This window comes from Danio rerio, chromosome 20, assembly GCF_052040795.2.
Source record: "Danio rerio strain M-AB ecotype USA chromosome 20, GRCz13ab, whole genome shotgun sequence".
Classification (NCBI taxonomy): Eukaryota; Metazoa; Chordata; class Actinopteri; order Cypriniformes; family Danionidae; genus Danio; species Danio rerio.
The window spans coordinates 33,396,993-33,416,430 of NC_141040.1; the positions used below are offsets into that span (position 1 = coordinate 33,396,993).

General features: G+C 35.2%; 1 protein-coding gene and 1 long non-coding RNA gene across 5 annotated transcripts in view; one reads left to right on the plus strand and one right to left on the minus strand.

Annotated features, from left to right (window-relative positions):
* The window catches only part of LOC147832237 (uncharacterized), a 43,214-nt gene that overhangs the window by 10,379 nt on the left and 13,397 nt on the right, over nt 1-19,438 (minus strand). Inside the window, exon 2 of the long non-coding RNA XR_015518507.1 lies at nt 10,306-10,555. This is a non-coding gene — a long non-coding RNA (uncharacterized LOC147832237). The remainder of the gene's footprint in view (nt 1-10,305; nt 10,556-19,438) is intronic.
* fmn1 (formin 1) overlaps nt 1-19,438 on the plus strand; it is a 44,813-nt gene that overhangs the window by 9,454 nt on the left and 15,921 nt on the right. For 2 of the 4 annotated variants that reach the window (XM_087298296.1, XM_087298297.1), the window contains 8 exons: nt 4,561-4,666; nt 7,272-7,333; nt 7,519-8,369; nt 10,817-10,958; nt 14,047-14,134; nt 14,694-14,755; nt 18,411-18,499; nt 18,714-18,843. In XM_087298296.1, the coding sequence (XP_087154422.1) occupies nt 4,561-4,666; nt 7,272-7,333; nt 7,519-8,369; nt 10,817-10,958; nt 14,047-14,134; nt 14,694-14,755; nt 18,411-18,499; nt 18,714-18,843 (1,530 nt within the window). Of the gene's footprint in view, nt 1-1,188; nt 3,800-4,560; nt 4,667-7,271; nt 7,334-7,518; nt 8,370-10,816; nt 10,959-14,046; nt 14,135-14,693; nt 14,756-18,410; nt 18,500-18,713; nt 18,844-19,438 lie in introns of those variants that run through there. The other 2 variants (XM_087298295.1, XR_015518486.1) reach the window with 2 other exon arrangements.

The following is a 19,438-nucleotide window of genomic DNA, read 5'->3' on the forward strand; positions in this document are numbered from 1 at the left end:
CTCCAATTTTCCTCACAGTCCAAAGACATGCAGTATAGGTAAATTGAATAAACTAAATTCGCCGTAGTGTATTTGTGTGCATGTGAGTGTGAATAGGTGTTTCTCAGTAATGGGTTGCAGCTGGAAGGGCATCCACTGTGTAAAACATATGCTGGATAAGTTGGTGGTTTATTCCACTGTGGTGACCTCTGATGAATAAAGGGATTAAGCTGAAGGTAAATGAAATGAATGCATGTTGTTAGGATTATATTGAGGGGTTAATCTGCCATCTTGTCCGCTTGATTGTGAATATATAAAAACAAATATATAAACAATATAATATAAACAAAAGTGACTAAAACCATACTTAATTCAAGTAAATGGTCTACTTTATTAGTTCAAAGAACTTTTGTGAGAATAAATGGTTAAAATCTGGGTGAAATAATGTTATATCATCATCTAGTGTCACACATATCTAAAAAAATAGATGGAGATATATATATGTATATATGTAAAAATGTACCAAAATACTTATTTTGACTGTAAAAACATACAAAATACTAAATTTTGTAAATTTATTTTATTTATTATGTACTGTTAAATTATCAGTGCTCACAAATGCAAAAATACCTAGTGGATAAATTAAAAAATTACAAGAAATACGTTTTTTGAGGCAGCACTGTGATCTGTGTATTTGTTAATAATTCGTAAAATTTCAATAATAATTTGAATAAATTATTTAAAGCATTACAACATTTTTATTTTAAATCCTAGGGAAAAAAAAGAATTTATTACACAATTTAAAAAAAGATATATATCATAAATCCAGCACTGAAAAAAATTATTCAAAGATGATTCCTTGGATTTACTCAGTTTTTTTTTACATTAAGGGGTTGTAAACAATTTATTTGTGTTGAATTTAAACAAACAAATTAAGTTGAACATTATTTAATTTAATTTGTTTGTTTAAATTCAACACAAATAAATTGTTTTCAACAGTTCTGCATGCAACACTTTTTTTCAGTGATTGAAGCTAATAATTTTCAAGTGATTTCTAACTGGTTTTATTTTCTTGTATATTATAATAGTAAAACATGATGAATATCAAGACTGGGCTCTATAAACATTATCTTAGGTGACAAAACAAGGATGTAGGTGTGGTTAACAGGTTACTCGAGGAGATTAATGTGTTGTTATCCAGCGTTCAGTGGACAGAAGGAGATATCCAGCCTTAAAGAAACAGGACAGGCTGTGCTGACTGGACAGCTATTCTTACTGTAGTTTTGTGTGCTCTTCTGGGTGTGGTGCTGAGGTGCCGCTTCTTCCTCATGGATGACTGAGACCGTGACCAGAAATCCTGTCATGTGGCAGAAAGCACAAGGGTGGAGCGCTATGTGTTTCTCAGGGTTTCATGTTTTGGCGTATACACTCTTGTTGCGAATTGTGGATTAAGAGTAAGTAGACATTACAAAATCCAAGATGGAAAAGAATGAAGAGGCCAAGAAGAAAGCAGAGGCGGGATAAAGAGACCAAACTGCATGCTGGCACTATTTGGAATGTCATGGAATGTTTTTTTTTTTTCCATTTCTTCAGCTCTTCTGTAATGAGAGCCAGAGAACAGCATCTCTGCTTTAATGCACTTTTCCTGGCATCCTTGATTCTGGAAACTTCATGAAAGGAAAAAAAAAAGACAAATTGTGTAGACTTAATAAAAACAGAACAGCTTTTTAAAAGCAGAAGAAGACTTGTCTTTGGAATTGGTCAGAACTCTTAACCATTTGCAACCTTTTTTTAGCATAAGGACCAAAAATTCAGGATTGGTTAAATGGATTTGGGAATAAACCTGGAGTGGATTTTGTAACTAAAGTCACACATCTAATTTTACCCTCTGGAGATTTATACTTTGACTCGCTTCTAGTTTTTTGAACTGGTGGAATGGGTTTTTGCAAATACAGACATAGTTAATTTGATTTTAAACAGCCTATACGCCAAACTAGAGGAAATGGAGAGTCCGCCAACGAATTCGTTTTTGGACAAATTAACAAACTTGTTTACTAAACATGAACCCCAATCACTGTCTGAGGAAAATACAAATATTATTAATTTTCACTCTTTGACTGGAAAAGGAGATGTTCATGGTCAACAAACATGTATTCAAAGGCAGGATGGTTTTGATGATCAAGGTGATGATTTTGTTAAGACTTTGCATGCAAATGCTGATGTTAACAGATCAGAGCATCAGAATGATGAGAAAACTGATTCTTCATCAAGAGAAGATCTATTGGACTTTGCCTTGGATGATAATCATGGCAATAAAACATTAGCAGCAGGCCAGGCTGACCAGGATGTAACAGATGGTCAAGCTGACACACTGCCTAAATCACTTAGCCCAGTCTCAGCCAGTGCTAAAAGTCTGGACAAACAACTTGAGGATACAGCAATCTGTACAGAGGATAATGAGCTTGTTTTGAAAAGAGGAGAGTTTATTTCAAAAATGAGCAATGACAGGCTCATTGAAGATGTATTGAACAAGAAAGATGTTGAGGAATCAGAAAATGTGGGGCTTACGCATAATGAGAAAGAAGAAGGCCACAAAGACGAAACCAGCATATTCAACAGCAGCGATAAAGAAACAATGGATATTCTGAGAGAAAATGCTGAAGAAGGACCACTGAAAGACCTCACAGACATAAACGTTCCCTCTAACAGAAATGTTCTGTCTGAATCTTTCGCAAAAATTAGCATATCAATGGAAAGTCTGCAGGAATCTGCCAATGAGAGCAAAATAAGTTCTGATGGAAACCTTCGAAACATTGCAGACAATCCAGAGGAAATCAAAGATGAACAAGCTTTTAAACAAACATCTTCAAAGTCGAACATTCAGAGCACTTTAACACCATCTGAAGATCATAGCCTCACTGATAAAAGGGCTTTCTTTTCAAACTCACCCGTGAGCACCAGAAGTGTGGTCATAACTCTTACACGTGTTGAAGCTTGTTCTGCAGGATCGTGTGCTGATACAATCCAACCGAGTGATGAGACTCAAGCTTCATGTAATGTATCAGACATCCATGTCCAAACATCTACTTCAAACCAGAAGAACCAGACAGGAGGTGAGATTTCAGATTTTGAGCGCATTGGCACTGAAGAAGAAAGTTCCACTTCACATGATTCAGAGAATAAAGCTAATTCAGAACAAGAACTGGAACCTTCAGAACCACTGGAGACTGAAATGCATACAGAGGGAGAAATTAATAAGGAAAATGAAGAGACCATTGAGAACACCACTGAAACCGCTAAAGTGGTAAAAGAGAAACCGCTTCAACTGTCGACGCTATTCAACGGGCTGCTCAGCCCTAAGAAAGAAGTTCTTGAGGAGAAAGACGAACCAGGGCAACCCCGAAGCACTTCCAAACGAGGACTTTTTACAGATCAGTCAAACAAGAAAGAAGTGAAAGCGGACTTCCTGGAACAGCTCACCCAATTCCTGAGCAAGGGGGAAGGAAAGAGAAAGCAAGAGAGCATCTCGAGCCCCCCAATGTCTCCAGTCAGTCAGGAAACTGTAGAAAATCCAGAGACAACTGTAGAGGAACCGGTCATTCCCCAGTCTGAGGAAACCAACAAATCTAGCAATGCAGAGACAGCCCTGGGCGCACTAAAGGCTTTCTTTACAGTTAAATCTGCCAAGAAGGACTCTTCTAATCGAAAGGACCTGGATATTGTGAAGAAGAAGATCAACAGGGACAAAGAAGTCCTTAGAGCTTTCTTTGACAGAAACTCAAGCAAGTCTCCAGAGATCAAAGACACTACTGATTGCAAAGTATGATATAATGGTTATATTTAAAATACAGATGGTTATGTGTAAAATACTTGTTTATTGGTAGTATCGGTAGTAACAAGTTCATATAAAAAGTCTTATTTTCTGTTAAGTTAATATTTGAATTATAATATTTATTTTTATTTAAATAAGTCATTAATTTATTCATTTTTGTTCCCTTATTTATTAGGGATCGCAGCTTAGTCCCTTATTTATCAGTGGTCGCCACAGTGGAAAAAAACATTATTTTGTTTTAAATGCACCAAATGCATGCATGCTCACTTTTATTTTTTTATTTATTGTATTTTTCCTTTTTTTTTCATTTATTCCTTTTTTTTCAGCTATGTCCTTTCATAATCAGGGGTCGTCACCTTTTTGCTGTGAGGCGATTGTGTTACCTACTGCACCACCATGACGCCCTACTTTTCATTTGTTTTTGTTTTTATTTTATTTTTTATTACTTTTATTTTATATTATATTCTTATTTTATATTATTTTATTTTTATTATTTATCCTTCTATTCTTTAATCTGTTTTAACCTTTACCGTATTGTTTTGTTTTGTTTTGTTTTTGCTTAAATTCTGCATGGTTGCTGAAGCCTTATTTATTTTTATTTAATTTTTCACTTTGTTTTGTTTTTAGTTTTGTATACTATTTTATTTAGAATTTTTTTCCATCTATTCTCTAAACAGTTTAACTGCTGCAGTGTTAAAAACATTTTATTTACAATAAATATAAATGTTTGCCTTTTTTGCGTTTCTCAGCCAGAAGTAAGTGATGAGCACACCCCAAAGCGTCTTCAGACTGTCTGGCCTCCCCCAAAACCTAAAGACGAGGAAGAAAAGATTGGTCTCAAATACACAGAGGCTGGTAAGGGATTATTATCGTATAATTGGAAGCAACAGCAATAAATGTAAATGTTTGCTCAGATTCCATTATTTGCATTTGGATCTGGTGACACAACACTGTCCAAACAAATTCCAGTACACCTCCACCCTAAATGTGTTTCTAAAGGGCAGATCTGCAGATAACTTACTTTACATTCAATGTATCAGCAATGCAGGCAATAAACTGGCAGCACTGAAAACTACATATAGATTTACAATCAGTCCTACAGTTTTGGAATTGACCATTAGTTACATTGTCTATATTACAGTGTCTTGTAGATTTAAAGGGTGTGTAGTCCGTAAACACAACTAAGCATATTTGTTGTCATGTGCCTTGATAAATTAGATTAAAGTAGGGGTTATCACCACTGCCATGTATTGGAAACTTTTGTCAAATTAAATGCAAATTCAATCCTTTACACATGACTATTCAAATGTCATTGATGTTTAAAGCAATTAGTCCCTTTATTAACAATGCATTAAATTAATTATTTGCATTATAGACGTTTATATCACATATTTCTATTTAGAAATGGGTAAAAATGGTTACATTAGTTAATGTTAGTTAATGCATTTACTTACATGATCAAGCAAAGAACAATAAGTCTGATTTCAGTAGTTATTCTTTTTTGTTAACATTATTTAATGTAAAAAATAATTTATTCTTAGTTTATGTTAACTCACAAACATAACTTTGACATTTTAATAGCGCATTAGTAGACGTTGAACTATGACTGATAAATGGCGTACAAGAATGGGTTTTCTTAGCTCATGTTTGTAAATAAATTAACTAACATTAACTAGATAATTAATTAACTTTAATTAATGGAATGGGCGATTAGGTTGTGCAGTGGGTTCGCCTCACTGCAAGAAGGTTACTGATTCGAGCCTTAGCTGGGTCAGTTAGCATTTCTGTGTGGAGTTTGTATGTTCTCTCCGTGTTCGCGTGGGTTTCCTCCCGGTGATCCGGTTTCCCCCAAAAGTACAAAGACGTGCTATGGATGAATTGGGTAAACTAAACTGGCCGTAGTTTATGTGGGTGATTGAGTGTATATGAGTGTTTCCCAGTAATGGGTTGCAGTTGGAAGGACATCGGCTGCGTGTGCTGGATAAGCTGGTGGTATATTCCGCTGTGACGACCCCAGATTAATCACGGACTAAGCCATAAAGAAAATGAATGAAATTAATGAATAATTAATGGAACCTTATAAAGCAATGAAAGCTTATAAAGTTTGACCAAAAAATGCTATACTTTTTAAGTACACTGTAAAAAATACTGGGTTCCACACACTCACTTCATCTCATCTAAACGCAATTCGATTAAGTTAACTTAATGTTTATTTAAGATGATTGAACATAAAACAATTATGTTGTCCCTAAAAAAAAACTTAAGAACTGTGTTGCTTCAGCTCATTCTGCTAAATTAAAACTTTATGCAGATCAGTCTAACAAGAAACATATTTTTAAATGTATTTTTCATAATTTCATTATGTATGTATTTGTTTGTTTAAATGCAAGTATGGATTAATTATTTGTACATAGATTTTGCATAATACATGTTTTTTACATCATTTTATATATAAATATTATCCTCTGGAGCTGTAGTTACAAACATAGTTCTTGGCTGTGTTCTCTTCCCAGTTATCCCCCATTTATGCCCTATTCACTTAGAACATTCTGACATATAAAATTTGAATGATTTGTTTAAAGCATTAAAGACATCAAACTAGGTGTAATTTGCTTTCAAAGCATTTTAAAAGTTAATTTTTAGAGATCTTCATGTTTACAATTGCGCTCCCTTCGGTGGCTCTCGAGAAAAGCTACAGGTGACCTATTATTTAAAAGCTGAATTTACGTTACTTCTCCAAAGCTTGTGAAAATAAAAAATAAAGCAAACGTTAATGGCTTAAATTTATAGTAGGTTATTTATCAAGCATCTTTACTGTATATGACATGGGCCTGAAGGTTGGAACATTTCTGCAGTGGTTTGCATGTCAAATAGTAAAAGTAGACTTTAAAAAAAAAATAATAAACAATATCCTACTTAATAATAATAATAATAATTGTCATCATCATCATCATCAATAATATTATTATTAAAGTATGTTTTTTTCATTTCCCAAATAAATAAATATTAAATTTCATTTCTTCAATAGCCTCATTATTTATTCATATGATTTATATATGATAATAGAATATGTGTTTTTGTAAGTGATTTTATGTTATTTTAGAATAAAATATGGAATATTCTCAATAATATTTGTAAAGGAAACACAGACCATGGCCCTATATATTTACATATATTTCAAATAATATGGAAAGTGATGTTTCCAGCATGTTTTTACTAAAACTAATACTGGATTATTTTTAATTGCGTGTGTGAATAAAAAAAAATATAGAATTTGCACAAAGAAATTATGGGGTTCTTCTCTAAAGAAGTTACTCCACTCCATTAAGAGCATCCTTATGAGCGTTTTGTCACTACATCGTTCTTTTCCCAAACGATGCATTGTACTATGATAGTTCAGCCGTGAGTTGCATCGTTGTTTTAAAACGCACCCCTGATCTGTTCTCTGATCTGTTTTCAGAGCATCAGGCAGCGCTTCTACAACTAAAAAGAGAATGTAACGAAGAGGTGGAGAAATTACAGGTGAGAAACTCCAGAAAATAACAATATAATTGAACTTTTTTTAGTTGACAAATATAAAGCATATATATTGTGGCCTTTTTGCATACAGTATAGCAGACACTATCCAAAATGTAACTTTTTACCAATTGATGTATTTTCTGGGAATGTATGTTTATATTTGTTGTTGTTTGTATGCTTTAATGCAGACTGACTTCAGACTTGAGCTCTTCCGCATACAAGAGAAGAATGAGCAGAATTTGTCCAGACTCAGCGCAACCATTGCAAGCTTACAAAGAGAGAGAGACAAAGTTCACCACAGAGAACACCAACATGTTGCTGTGTCCACCGAAGACGATATCAAAGCACGGGCCGTCCGATCGGTGTGCATTCAGACAGACAGAGAGACATCCATCAACTCTGAGGAGGCCAAAGAAACCCACAGCAACAGTCTTGACCCCCTGTTTAAAAATGGTGACCTAAACAACTCAACCAAAAACTTGACTGGCAAACAAAAGACAGTCCCTCCTCCATCAGCTCATCCGCCTCCATCACCTCAGTTACAGTTGGAAAGCAGTAAGATCACACCTCCAACTCCACCTCCTCTGCCTGGTCCTTGTACTCCTAATATACCTCTTGCTCAGCCACCGAATAAGCATGTGAATGTGCCTCCTCCACCTCCTCCTCCTCCGCCTCCTCCCATGACAGGGTCTGGTCTTCCACCACCACCACCACCACCTCCACCTATGACAGGGTCTGGTCTTCCACCACCACCTCTACCACCTCCACCTATGACAGGGTCTGATCTTCCACCACCACCACCACCACTACCACCTCCAAATATGACAGGGTCTGGTCTTCCACCACCACCTCCACCTATGACAGGGTCTGGTTTTCCACCACCACCACCTCCGCCGATGCTCCACTCTATCCCTCCTCCACCCCCTGGATTTGGCTTCTTCTCTAAAACAGCGGACACATCTCCTCGTAAGCCATCAGTGGAGCCGGTCTGTGCAATGAAACCGCTGTACTGGACACGAATACAGATTCAAGAATGCAGGTATCTCTCATCACATTATCTCACTTTTTGGTTGGCATTCGTTATTTGGTAATATTTCTACATTAAAATGTATTTGTGAAGGGATTGTGAATTGTGAATTTCTTAAGGGATTTCTTAAAGTAAACAAAATAAATGTCAGGGCATCATTAATAACAATTATAACTTAAAAGATATTCTAAAGAATAAGGGGAACCAAACAAGATTAAGGGCTTTCATACTGGATATTTTTACAGTTCCCATAACTATGGGCAGAAGTATCCGTTTTTTTGGCATGGTGACTTTGGCACGGTGAAATTCTTAGTCATTAATTTTACACAGAGAGTCTCAAAATCCTTTTGTAAGAGGAACTACTTTCTTCTTCCATTCATTCACATTTGCAGCTGATGTCAGAATAGCAGGAACCATTGCTACTTCACCAACGTCACTTTAGAGCTAGCATTTGAATGATTCATAGTGTAACGTCTAAAGTTATGTCAAAATAGGTGACTTTTGCTTACATTTTAGGGTTATAAGGCTGAACAGCATGAAATTCTATCAGTATCTCTCCGCAAATTTTCTTCTTTCTTTCTTTTATTGAACTAGTCTGCAGTAGCAAAAAGGAGACTCATTAGAAACAAATGACAAACTCTGGTTTTAAGACAAAGATGAGTTCCATCTCACACTTAACACATGACAACTAGTATGGTAAAAATACAGCAGTACAACATACAAAAGAGAGAGAACAATTTAGAAAGTCACTTAGCAGTTTTAAAAATATTTGATCAGCTGAAGTTTAAAATTACTCTGGGTTTTTCCTCTCCTGTTAGGGCTTATTATGTAGTCTTCGTCACCATCTTGTGAATTCGTCAACCGTCTTTGGTCTGCTCAACGACAGGCTGATGGTCGAAGACGGGCTGTCTCTTAGAAATTATAAATATTTAAAAATAGGCACTATCCTTATAAATAAACTGCATAGTTGCAATCTAAACAACTACATTCTTCACTAAAAAAGCCTCAAAAGTACATTATGTTGTCCAACAGCTGCAATATTTGTTAAACTATAGAGTGTCCTCTGCTTGTTGCTGTATGTGGGTATAAAAGGGTGAAGAAGCTGGACGAATCAGTTACTTGCAGAATATCGCACAGCTATCAGCCAATCAGATTCAAGATCCAGACTGAACTGTTAATATATATATAGGCGAGGCAGTGGCGCAGTAGGCAGTGCTGTCGCCTCACAGCAAGAAGGTCGCTGGTTCGAACCTCGGCTCAGTTGGCGTTCCTGTGTGGAGTTTGCATGTTCTCCCTGCCTTAGATTTATTTGTGACTTTGGACCATAAAACCAGTCATAAGGGTCAAATAGACGAATCAGAAAAAAAAAAACTATTTAAAAATCTGGAATCTAAGAGTTCAAAATTTTTCAATATTGAGAAAATCGGCTTTAAAGTTTTCCAAACAAAGGTCTTAGTCAGGGGTGCCCTCGGTCCTGGAGGGCCAGTGTCCTGCTAAGTTTAGATCCAACCCCAATCAGACACACCTGATCGAATCAAGCTCTTACTAGGCTTTCTAGAAACATCCTTGCAGGTGTGTTGAGGCAAGTTGGAGATCAAATCTGCAGGACACCGGCCCTCCGAGTTTGGACACCCCTGGTCTTAGTGATACATATTACTAATGAAAAACTAGGTTTTGAAATGCTTACAGCATGAAAATGTCTTACTAAATGTCTTAATAGAAAAAAGAATTACTTAAATTATTAAAATTTATATTTTGGCATAAAAGAAAAATGTATTATTTGGACATTTCTTATTTTAATTTTTTTTTTTTAAGTTTAAAGTAATCCTTATCCCTCATTACCTGCATTTATTCTTTAATATAAACAGCATTTCCTCTGTTTATCACTCACAACATTCCTCAAACACACAATATACATCTACAAGTGATGCTGACATTTTCAACTTACCCTCATTAGACCTCATGGGAAGTTTAAAAGACCAACCGCTGCAGACATTTGTCTGCATGAGGGGCAGCCACAGTCTTTCCAGGACCTCTAGTGGCGGTGTGGATTTCTGTGGGATTCGGCTGCCCGGCCACCTCCGTGCTGCTGCAATGTTATTTGACTCCTCATGAAAGCTTTCTGCTCTCTCCCGGAGCATTTTGTCAAGCCAAAGCAGAACCCAGTCAAGCTTAGCTGTGCGCCGTCGTCCTGGCTCCTTAATTATTTTTATGGGAGAGAAAATTTAGCAAGTCAGATTACTCACATTGAGCCCCTGTTGATTTTCCTTTTCCTGCTCATAGGCACGGTTGCCCAGCAACAGTTAATAACTCATGTAACTTGGGCTTTTACAGATGCCAGTATTTGAAAAGGTTTTCTATAAGTGTATGAGTGTGAAGGTTCAGTTTTGATAACCCTTAAAAAGAAAAGGTCGAATTTTCAAGAAACATAAAGTCTTTTGTTATCTGTGTTTTTTTAGGAACGATGTTCTGTGGAGTTCCCTGAAGGAGCCAGAGATAATAAACACCAATGAGTTTGCAGAACTGTTTGCTAAAGCCACATCGCCCACCAAAAGAAAGCCCCTATCTGATGCCTATGAGAAGAAAACCAAAGCCAGGAAGGTAGCACGCTTTCCTCAAGATCAGAAAATGGCATAATGCAGAGCAGGTCTTATCTAGAATGCCTGTGTCATTCACTATGTACATTTGTGTTGTTTTGCTCTCTAGATGACTTCTTGATGTAGTTCTTATATATAGCTACATAAAATGCTAGGTTGTTGGATTTGCTCACGTAATTAAAAAAACTGTCAATTCATAAATGTCTGATAAAATGCAGAAATGTGGGTTATGGTGACATTATTCTCTTTTCAATTCATTGAAACAATTTGTTGTTATAAGGAAACTTATCATCACTTGTAGGGGCACATTATCATTAACTCATTCTTTTATACTCGTGACTGTCTATCTGTTGTGTTTACATCAAAAAACAAAGTATTATCTACATCCAAATGAACAGTTTAAACATATGAGTTAATGAGTAAGATTTATTTAATGATAATGTGCCACTTCAAGTAAAGTCATGACATAACATATTTCATAAGTTATGTTGGTTACATTCATTCATTATTCATTCATTTTCTTATCGGCTTAGTCCCTTTTTAAATCTGGGGTCACCACAATGATGCTCTTCTAGCTGCAACCCATTACTGGGAAACACTCATACACACTCATTCACACACATACACTAAGGACAATTTTAGCTTACCCAATTCACCTATACTGCATGTCATTGGACTTGTGGTGGAAAACGGAGCACCTGGAGGAAACCCAGGTGAACACGGGGAGAACATGCAAACCAAACAGAAATGCCAACTGAGGCTTAAACCAGCAACCTTTTTGCTGTGAGGCAATCATGCCACCCACTTCGCCACCTTGACGCCTATGTTGGTTATATTTAGCTTTAAAAATGTTAATTAATACAATAATTAACAAAAATGTACTAAAACGTAATTCACACATTATTATTATTATTACACACATTATTATTTTCACACATAAACTTGTGACTCATGTTGTGGTTAAATTTGATTTTGATTAGTCTATGCCTTAAATCATTATTAGATCAAAATAAAGTAATGTTTAGTTTACATATTAGTACATCGTTATTTATGTATTAATGTAAAGTGTTAGCCAATTAACAATTTACCATGAATAACCCCCAAAAATACCAAGAATTATTATTTTATTTTCATAATAGATAAAAATAAAGCCCAAGGAAAATATGCCTTTCATTCTGAGTTCAATATGGGTTATTTTGCAGTGTAACTTTTTAAAAATAATTTTTAATTATTTGTTTTATTTATTTATTTATTCATTTATTTTAAAGTTGGCGGTTCATTCCGCTGTGGTGACCTCTGAAAAATTAGAGACTAACCTGAAGGAAAATGAATGAATGAATGAATGAATGAATGAATGAATAATGTCAGTTTAACCCATAATATAAAATACCATAAGCATGACAAGAAAAAGGTGTCTCTTTCTCAAACAATGGAAAATCAACAATGAATTTATAATAAATAAACATGTTTTATTTTAACTAAACCATGATTGTCACAAATTAACCATAATTATGCTAGACTAACCACAGTTATCCATGCTTGTGGTATAACCGCTATACAAATAGTGATCAACACACCAAAAACAAAAGAAAATAATTCACAGTTACTACATTTTGTGCAATAATAAAGCTATGGTTAATTTTCGTATGGGATTACATGAGACTAGATCAGTGGTTCCCAAAGTGGGGGTCGAGACACCAACAGGGTGACGCTTGGTGGTTTCCAAAAGACAAATAAATTTCGTTCAACTATTAGAATTACATTATTTTATCCATAACACACAGAAGATAGTAGTTACTAGTTACATATAAAAAAAATGTAAATGAAAAGCCATCAGCCTCAATTATTTTTTTGAACAGGATTGGTGTGTTTACGTTGGATTAACAACACAGCAGTAGTGTCAGCTGCAGCAGATTGATTTTAAAAGACCAGGTTAGGCTTTCTAACACCCTAACGACAATCAAATACATTAAAAATAAATACAGGCCACAACTTAACATTGATAATGATCTCTGAGTCTCTAAAATTAAACCAAGAATAGACTTGTGCTGAAAACATTGTGCCCACCATAGTCTCATTAGGTGAGGTAAATATTAAAGTAAACTATTTATTAAATTACAATACAAACTATATGGTTGTTAGACTGTTGCACCTTTTTGTGCTGTCAATATTCTTGTGTGTTTATATAGGCTTGTTGTTGTTTGCCCAAAAGTTTGGGAACCCCTAGACTAGATTACCTTTTTGTTTATCAAACCATAAAGTTTGTAAGCTACATATCTGAGAAGTGTCCACAAGGTGGAGCAGTTTACAACACTTCTAAAAGAAGTGACTTGAATGGCTAACTGATGCCTTCATTCGATCGCTTGATCTAATTGCTTTACTATAAACAGAAACGTCATTCATCTGGAGCTGTCACTTCAAAGAATCGGCAATAATTTGACGCAAATGCTTTTGCGTAATATCCTGATCCCACAAATGCCTATACAATTGCCTTTGAAATTGATATAATTATAAAAGAAATGAGGATGATTGGAAATAAATGAACCTGTTTATGAAATGTGATCGTGCCATTGTTACCTTTGGCAGGGAGATTTTATTATAGAAGTTTGGAGTTTCCCAATTGTTCTTTTGTTATTGGTTCGTTCCACTTTTGCATAATAAAATGAGAGTCTTCGTGTTCATTTGGAGAGTAAGCAGAATGGGCTTAAATTATGATCCATGTTATTTAGAAATGCCTTTCTGTGGTTATATAAAGTATATATTTATATATATATATATATATATATATATATATATATATATATATATATATATATATATATATATATATATATATATATATATATAACCACAGAAATAGGGGGGGTTTATTTAATAGGGGGGGTTATTTAGAAATGCCTTTCTGTGGTTATATAAAGTATATATTTTTATATATATATATATATATATATATATATATATATATATATATATATATATATATATATATATATATATATATATATATATATATATATATATATATATATATATATATATATACCACAGAAATAGGGGGGGTTTGCTTGTTTTTCACTGTTGAACTTTTTCAGGTCATTAAATTACTGGATGGCAAGCGCTCTCAGGCTGTGGGCATCTTAATCTCAAGTCTCCACCTGGAGATGAAGGACATCCAGCAAGGTAAATCACACCTAAAAGCCATATGATGAAAAATACACAACCACCAGCTCAGCAGATTTATTTTTTTCTGGCCAGACTTATTTTTCCTCTACTAATAATAAACAGACATGTTAAAATGATACATATTTGTGTGGCCTGGATGTAGCAAAAGACATGCTGTTGAAATAATTCAGCATATAAAGACATATCTCGCATGTGTGATTGGCTCCAGCTCTTATTAAGGATAAATTGGCTGTATGTTTGTTAAATAAACTTGTCTTGTGGTTGACCACTAGAAATATTCTTTTGGGTTCTCCACATTATGGCATGTATATCAGTCCCACTTACTGAACGTGTACTTTTCACATTGCAAATCTTGAATTCATCACAGCTTGGCTTAACAGAGTCAGACAGGCAGATGTTTTTGATGATTTTTGTAAATTGTGCAGTGAATTCTTACAAGACGAAGCTCTCAAATGCGTAGTTGGAGACTTTTCCATTCACATATCGCTTGCATGACACGCGCATGTCCAAAAGCTAATCAGTCTAGAGTTAACTCTAATACTTCTTCTTTACACAGCTGTTTTGACTCTGGACGATACTGTGGTTGACTTGGATGCTATTGAAGCCCTGTATGAAAATGTAAGTATACTGACACTGAACCTAAGCCTCCTAAACAACAGATTTGAGTATTTGAACATGTATTGTTCAAAAACATTGTGAACCCCTTTGATTTGTCAATAAATAATTAAATGTATAAAGAAATTTTAAAAATGCAGATGAAAATACAGGCCCATAGCCAATCTTCAATGACAAAGGTTCAGAATTTGTCCCATACATGAGCTTATTTGTCCTATTTTATATGTCATCATAAATTGTGAAAATAACCCATCGAAAAAGCTTTAAGACCAAGCCACATGACCATCACATCAGTGTGGCTTATCAGTTTTGGCCAGTGCTAACTATTATTAGTCATGAGTCTAACATCCACCTGTGACAGAAAACACACAATCGGATGCAAGTCAAGTCATCTTACGCTATTGTGTTGTTTTTCAATAGAGAAAACATTTTACAAGGAACTCTTGTTCTAAATTCTTTCATATCACATTTTACCTGTTTTTATGTTTTGTTTTGTTTTTATGCATTTTTATTATTTGTTTTTATTTTTATTTTACTTGTTTCTTTTATTCTTGTTTATGTAAAGCACTTTGAATTGCCATTGTGTATGAAATGTGCTATATAAATAAACTTGCCTTGCCTTGCCTTAAATCTTGGACATTTTTCTTGAAAAAAATGAGCAATAAAAAGGTGTGAAGCACCAAAAGAGGCCCATATTAAAATTAATTTGATTACTACTTTGGCTATTGTTGCTATCCATTTATTATCAATCAAATGTACTTTTTTTACAAGATTAGACAAAATCATATTAGACAAATCATGAAGTTCTTTTATTATTATTATGCATGGATTTTTATTATTCAAATTGCCAAATTCTGACTGAGAAAAGTTGAATGTGCTGGCCAGTTTGTTGTTTGCCTAATAAATGACAATTTATTAGATTCCTACTTTTTTTTAATGATGTAATCTGATGCAATACATTTTTATTTTTTAAAAAAAAGAATTCTAAATCTTTAGGAAATATTTTGCTACATTAAAAAGTGTGGTTATGATAACCATAGGACAAGCTAATCCAGCTAAAAATAGTGCTTTATGTTTCACTAAAATACAGAATTCAAACCTCATAAATAAATAATACATTAGGCTAATAACTGCAAAATGGTCTATATTTTGAAAAAAAAAGAATCACCTCTTACAAGAGGCTGGCTAAAGGCATAAACACATGAATAAATGTACAAAGAAAAGTAAATACTTTATACTTTGTAAAAAAAAGTTTAAAATAATGAATACTTTTATCAAAATTAATAAAAGTAATAAAATAATATAAATAAATTAATTAAATAATAAATAGTTTTAATAAATAAAATTATTTATTAAAATTATTGAAACACTATTATATTTTTTTATATTTCCTGAGACTCTTGTGATGAAAGTAAATGAGACTAGATTTAAGGATTTTAAAGCAGAAGTGTGGAGATTAAAATTTTATATAAATAACTTTATTGTTATCCATCATTTGAGCTATAAAGCTGCTTTAATATGTGGTTGGTTGTATAGATGTAGAAGTTGGAAACTACTTATGTAACCATGTGTCCTTCTGCACCCAAGCCGGTCTGAGCTGGGATCAAACCAGCGATTTTTTTGTATGGGAGTCAGTTGCTCTATGGAGGCTAAAGACCATGGCCTCTAGTGTCTGTCGCTAGAGCACCTTTACGCTGCGTTCACACCAGACCCGGAAGCGTCAAGCGCAAGTGATTTACATGTTAAGTCAATGCAAAGATGCGAAAAGACATCCTGCGGTGCGAATGAGGAGGCGCGATATAACGTGATTTGTGCGAATGAAGTAACGCAAGTTGAGCGTTTTGCACAAATCGCTTGAATTGGAAAGTCTGAACTTTAGCGGACATTCGAGCTGCTTTAACCAATCAGCAGCTTTCTCAAGTAATGGTGTGCTTGTGAGGTAGAGCCTGTTGTTGGTGTCTCAGGGGAAAAATCTTTCTGCCGACACCGTACAACAGTTGATCAAGCTGGGCTAGGCTCAGTCAGAAGCACCGCTGCAAGCTTCCATCATCCAGGTAAAGTTTTTGAAGGAGATTATGAGCTCACAAAGCTGGGTGCACATCTGAAAGGATCTAGTGCACTCAGACACGGCTCCAAATGGATCTACGCTGTTTTTCAGCCTTCATAAAGCACAAAAACACAGTTATTTTCTCAATAAAATCAATAAAATAAAATGTTAGCCATTTAGCAACAAAGCTACAGTCATCGGGCAGACAGAAGCCCTGCCCATGACGCAAATCCTTGTCTATTGCTTAGTGAATTTGACGCATGAATGAAGCGAGTAAACTCAAAATGTTCACGCATCTATTTACATGAGAGCAGCGCGATTTAGCCGTGTGTACAGCATCTGATGTGAATACCTGCATAGCACTTTGCTAGCTGGCCTCCGTTACACTCAACCCCCTAAACCTCACTCCCATCTCGGATGATCCCCCACATGTAACCCACCGGTCCTACTGCACCCAACCCGGTCTAGGCTGGGACTGAACTGGTGACTTTTCGCATGGGGTTCGGTTGCTCTAACAAGGAGGATATTGGCCATGGCCTCTAATGTTTGTCGCTAGAGCACCTTTAGAGGTCAGAGGAGTGAGGTTTACCTGCATAGCACTTTGCTAGCTGGCCTCTATTACACTAAGTTTTAAGGTTTTTTAAGTTTTAATAACTAAGCCTTTATTCCACACAGAATCATAGTAATTCACATTTTGTTTATATTTTATAGCTATATAGTATTACAATTATTTTAAGAGGATTTTAATGTTCACTTAACATACACTTTCATTGTAAATGTCTCATTATTCCAAATAATTTTGCTCCTTTTTAAAAAAAGGAGATTAAATTAAGCTTAAATTGTACTGAAAATGGATGTATCATTTAAATATTCATAGATCACTAAAGGCCCACTCACACCATAATGATAAGCTTTTAATTAAAAATACATATAAAGTAATAACAGATTTAGTCCCCATCACAGTTATTACAATAACGGAAAGAAACAATATTCCTTGGAATCACTTTTTTTGTGTGCTTTGAGAAGTAAACAAAATTATCCACTGATATGGCCACTAAGTTTCCTCCAGGTGCTCTGGTTTATCCCACAAGTCCAAAGACATGCGCTATAGGTGAATTGGGTAAACGAAATTGTCAATAGTGCATGTGTGTGAATGAAAGTGTATGGGTGTTTCCCAGTGATGGGCTGCAGCTGGAAGGGCATTTGCTGTGTAAAACATGTGCTGGATAAGTTGGCGGTTCATTCCCCTTTGGCGACCCCAGATTAATAAAGGGACTAAGCCGAAAAGAAAATGAATGAATGAATGAATATGGCCACTAATATAGTTATTATTATATATTGTATATTGATCTATACTGCTTTCATGTTGTGAAAGAGCCTGAAGACTTGATTTAAAGCATTCTACTTTTCTAAATCCATTTTCGAACACATTTCTCCAAAAAATCGCTTCAGAAAATGAACACAACAGCCTGCACATTCTGTATCACCATTTTTTCTGTATAGTTTCAGTTCCAACATATAAATAATTGATAGCTCCCGTGTGGTTTCATAAGTTTACATGTGTTTCATTGGTCAGTTGTTACATGATTGCGTCTGTTCTGTTTCTCCCAGAGAGCCCAGCCTGAGGAGTTAGAGAAGATTAAGAAACACTACGAAACCTCAGACGAAGAGCAGGTCAAACTACTGGACAAGCCTGAACAGTGAGAAACTCCAGAAACACGCCAGATAACTCACTTTTTCATGCAACCAGCCACTAGTGATACATCAGTTGTCACTTACAAGGGCACTTTTTATAGGCCCTATGCAATGCCTAGTTCTCTTCAGTTCCTTCATTTAAGGACAGACGAAGACAGAGTAGAGTTTTCAACACAACGCACTTAAGGCTGACAGATGTTCATTGCTTTCCCTTGACAGGTTTCTGTATGAACTCTCCCAGATTCCAGAGTTCTCCAGTCGAGTTCACTGTTTCATTTTTCAGACCAAGTTCACTGACGCCGTCGCCTCCATACAGCGCAAGACCGAGATTATTCACCACGTCTGCAAGGTACAAAGGCACTTTCAAAGGGTCAGACTTCAGATATTATCAAACATTTGATAAAGTATCAATGCTGGCATTCTTGAGTCTTTTAGGCAGCTGCCATTTATTCAAGCCAGGTCCAAAGGCCCGTTCGCACCAAGCACAATAACTATGCAGATAACCATAAAAATAGAGTTCAAAACATTGTTCTGAAAGTAAAACAACAGCAAAGTTCAGACTACAACGATAACAATAAAGATGTAGGGGGAAAATGTGTATGTGTATGGGGGGAGGGGTAGTTTGGTTTTATTTTACTACACAGACTATGGTTGGTAAATTCATTTGGTTAGATTAATACATTATCAAATAAAGATTCACTGCTTAGCTTCGTACTAGAACACTGAGGACAGAAGAACTCTTCTCTTTAAATCTTTTGCTCTGATCTGTATCTTAAATAATATTAATAGTTAAAATATTCAAGTGTAAATACATTTTTGACCACCCCATAATGCTTCATGCCATTTTCGATGCATAATCACACCAATTAGTCTATGCGAGAAGTCATTCCACAGTCTAAAACTGCAGATCAAGAGGACCAAAAGACTTTTTTTCCTGTAAAATG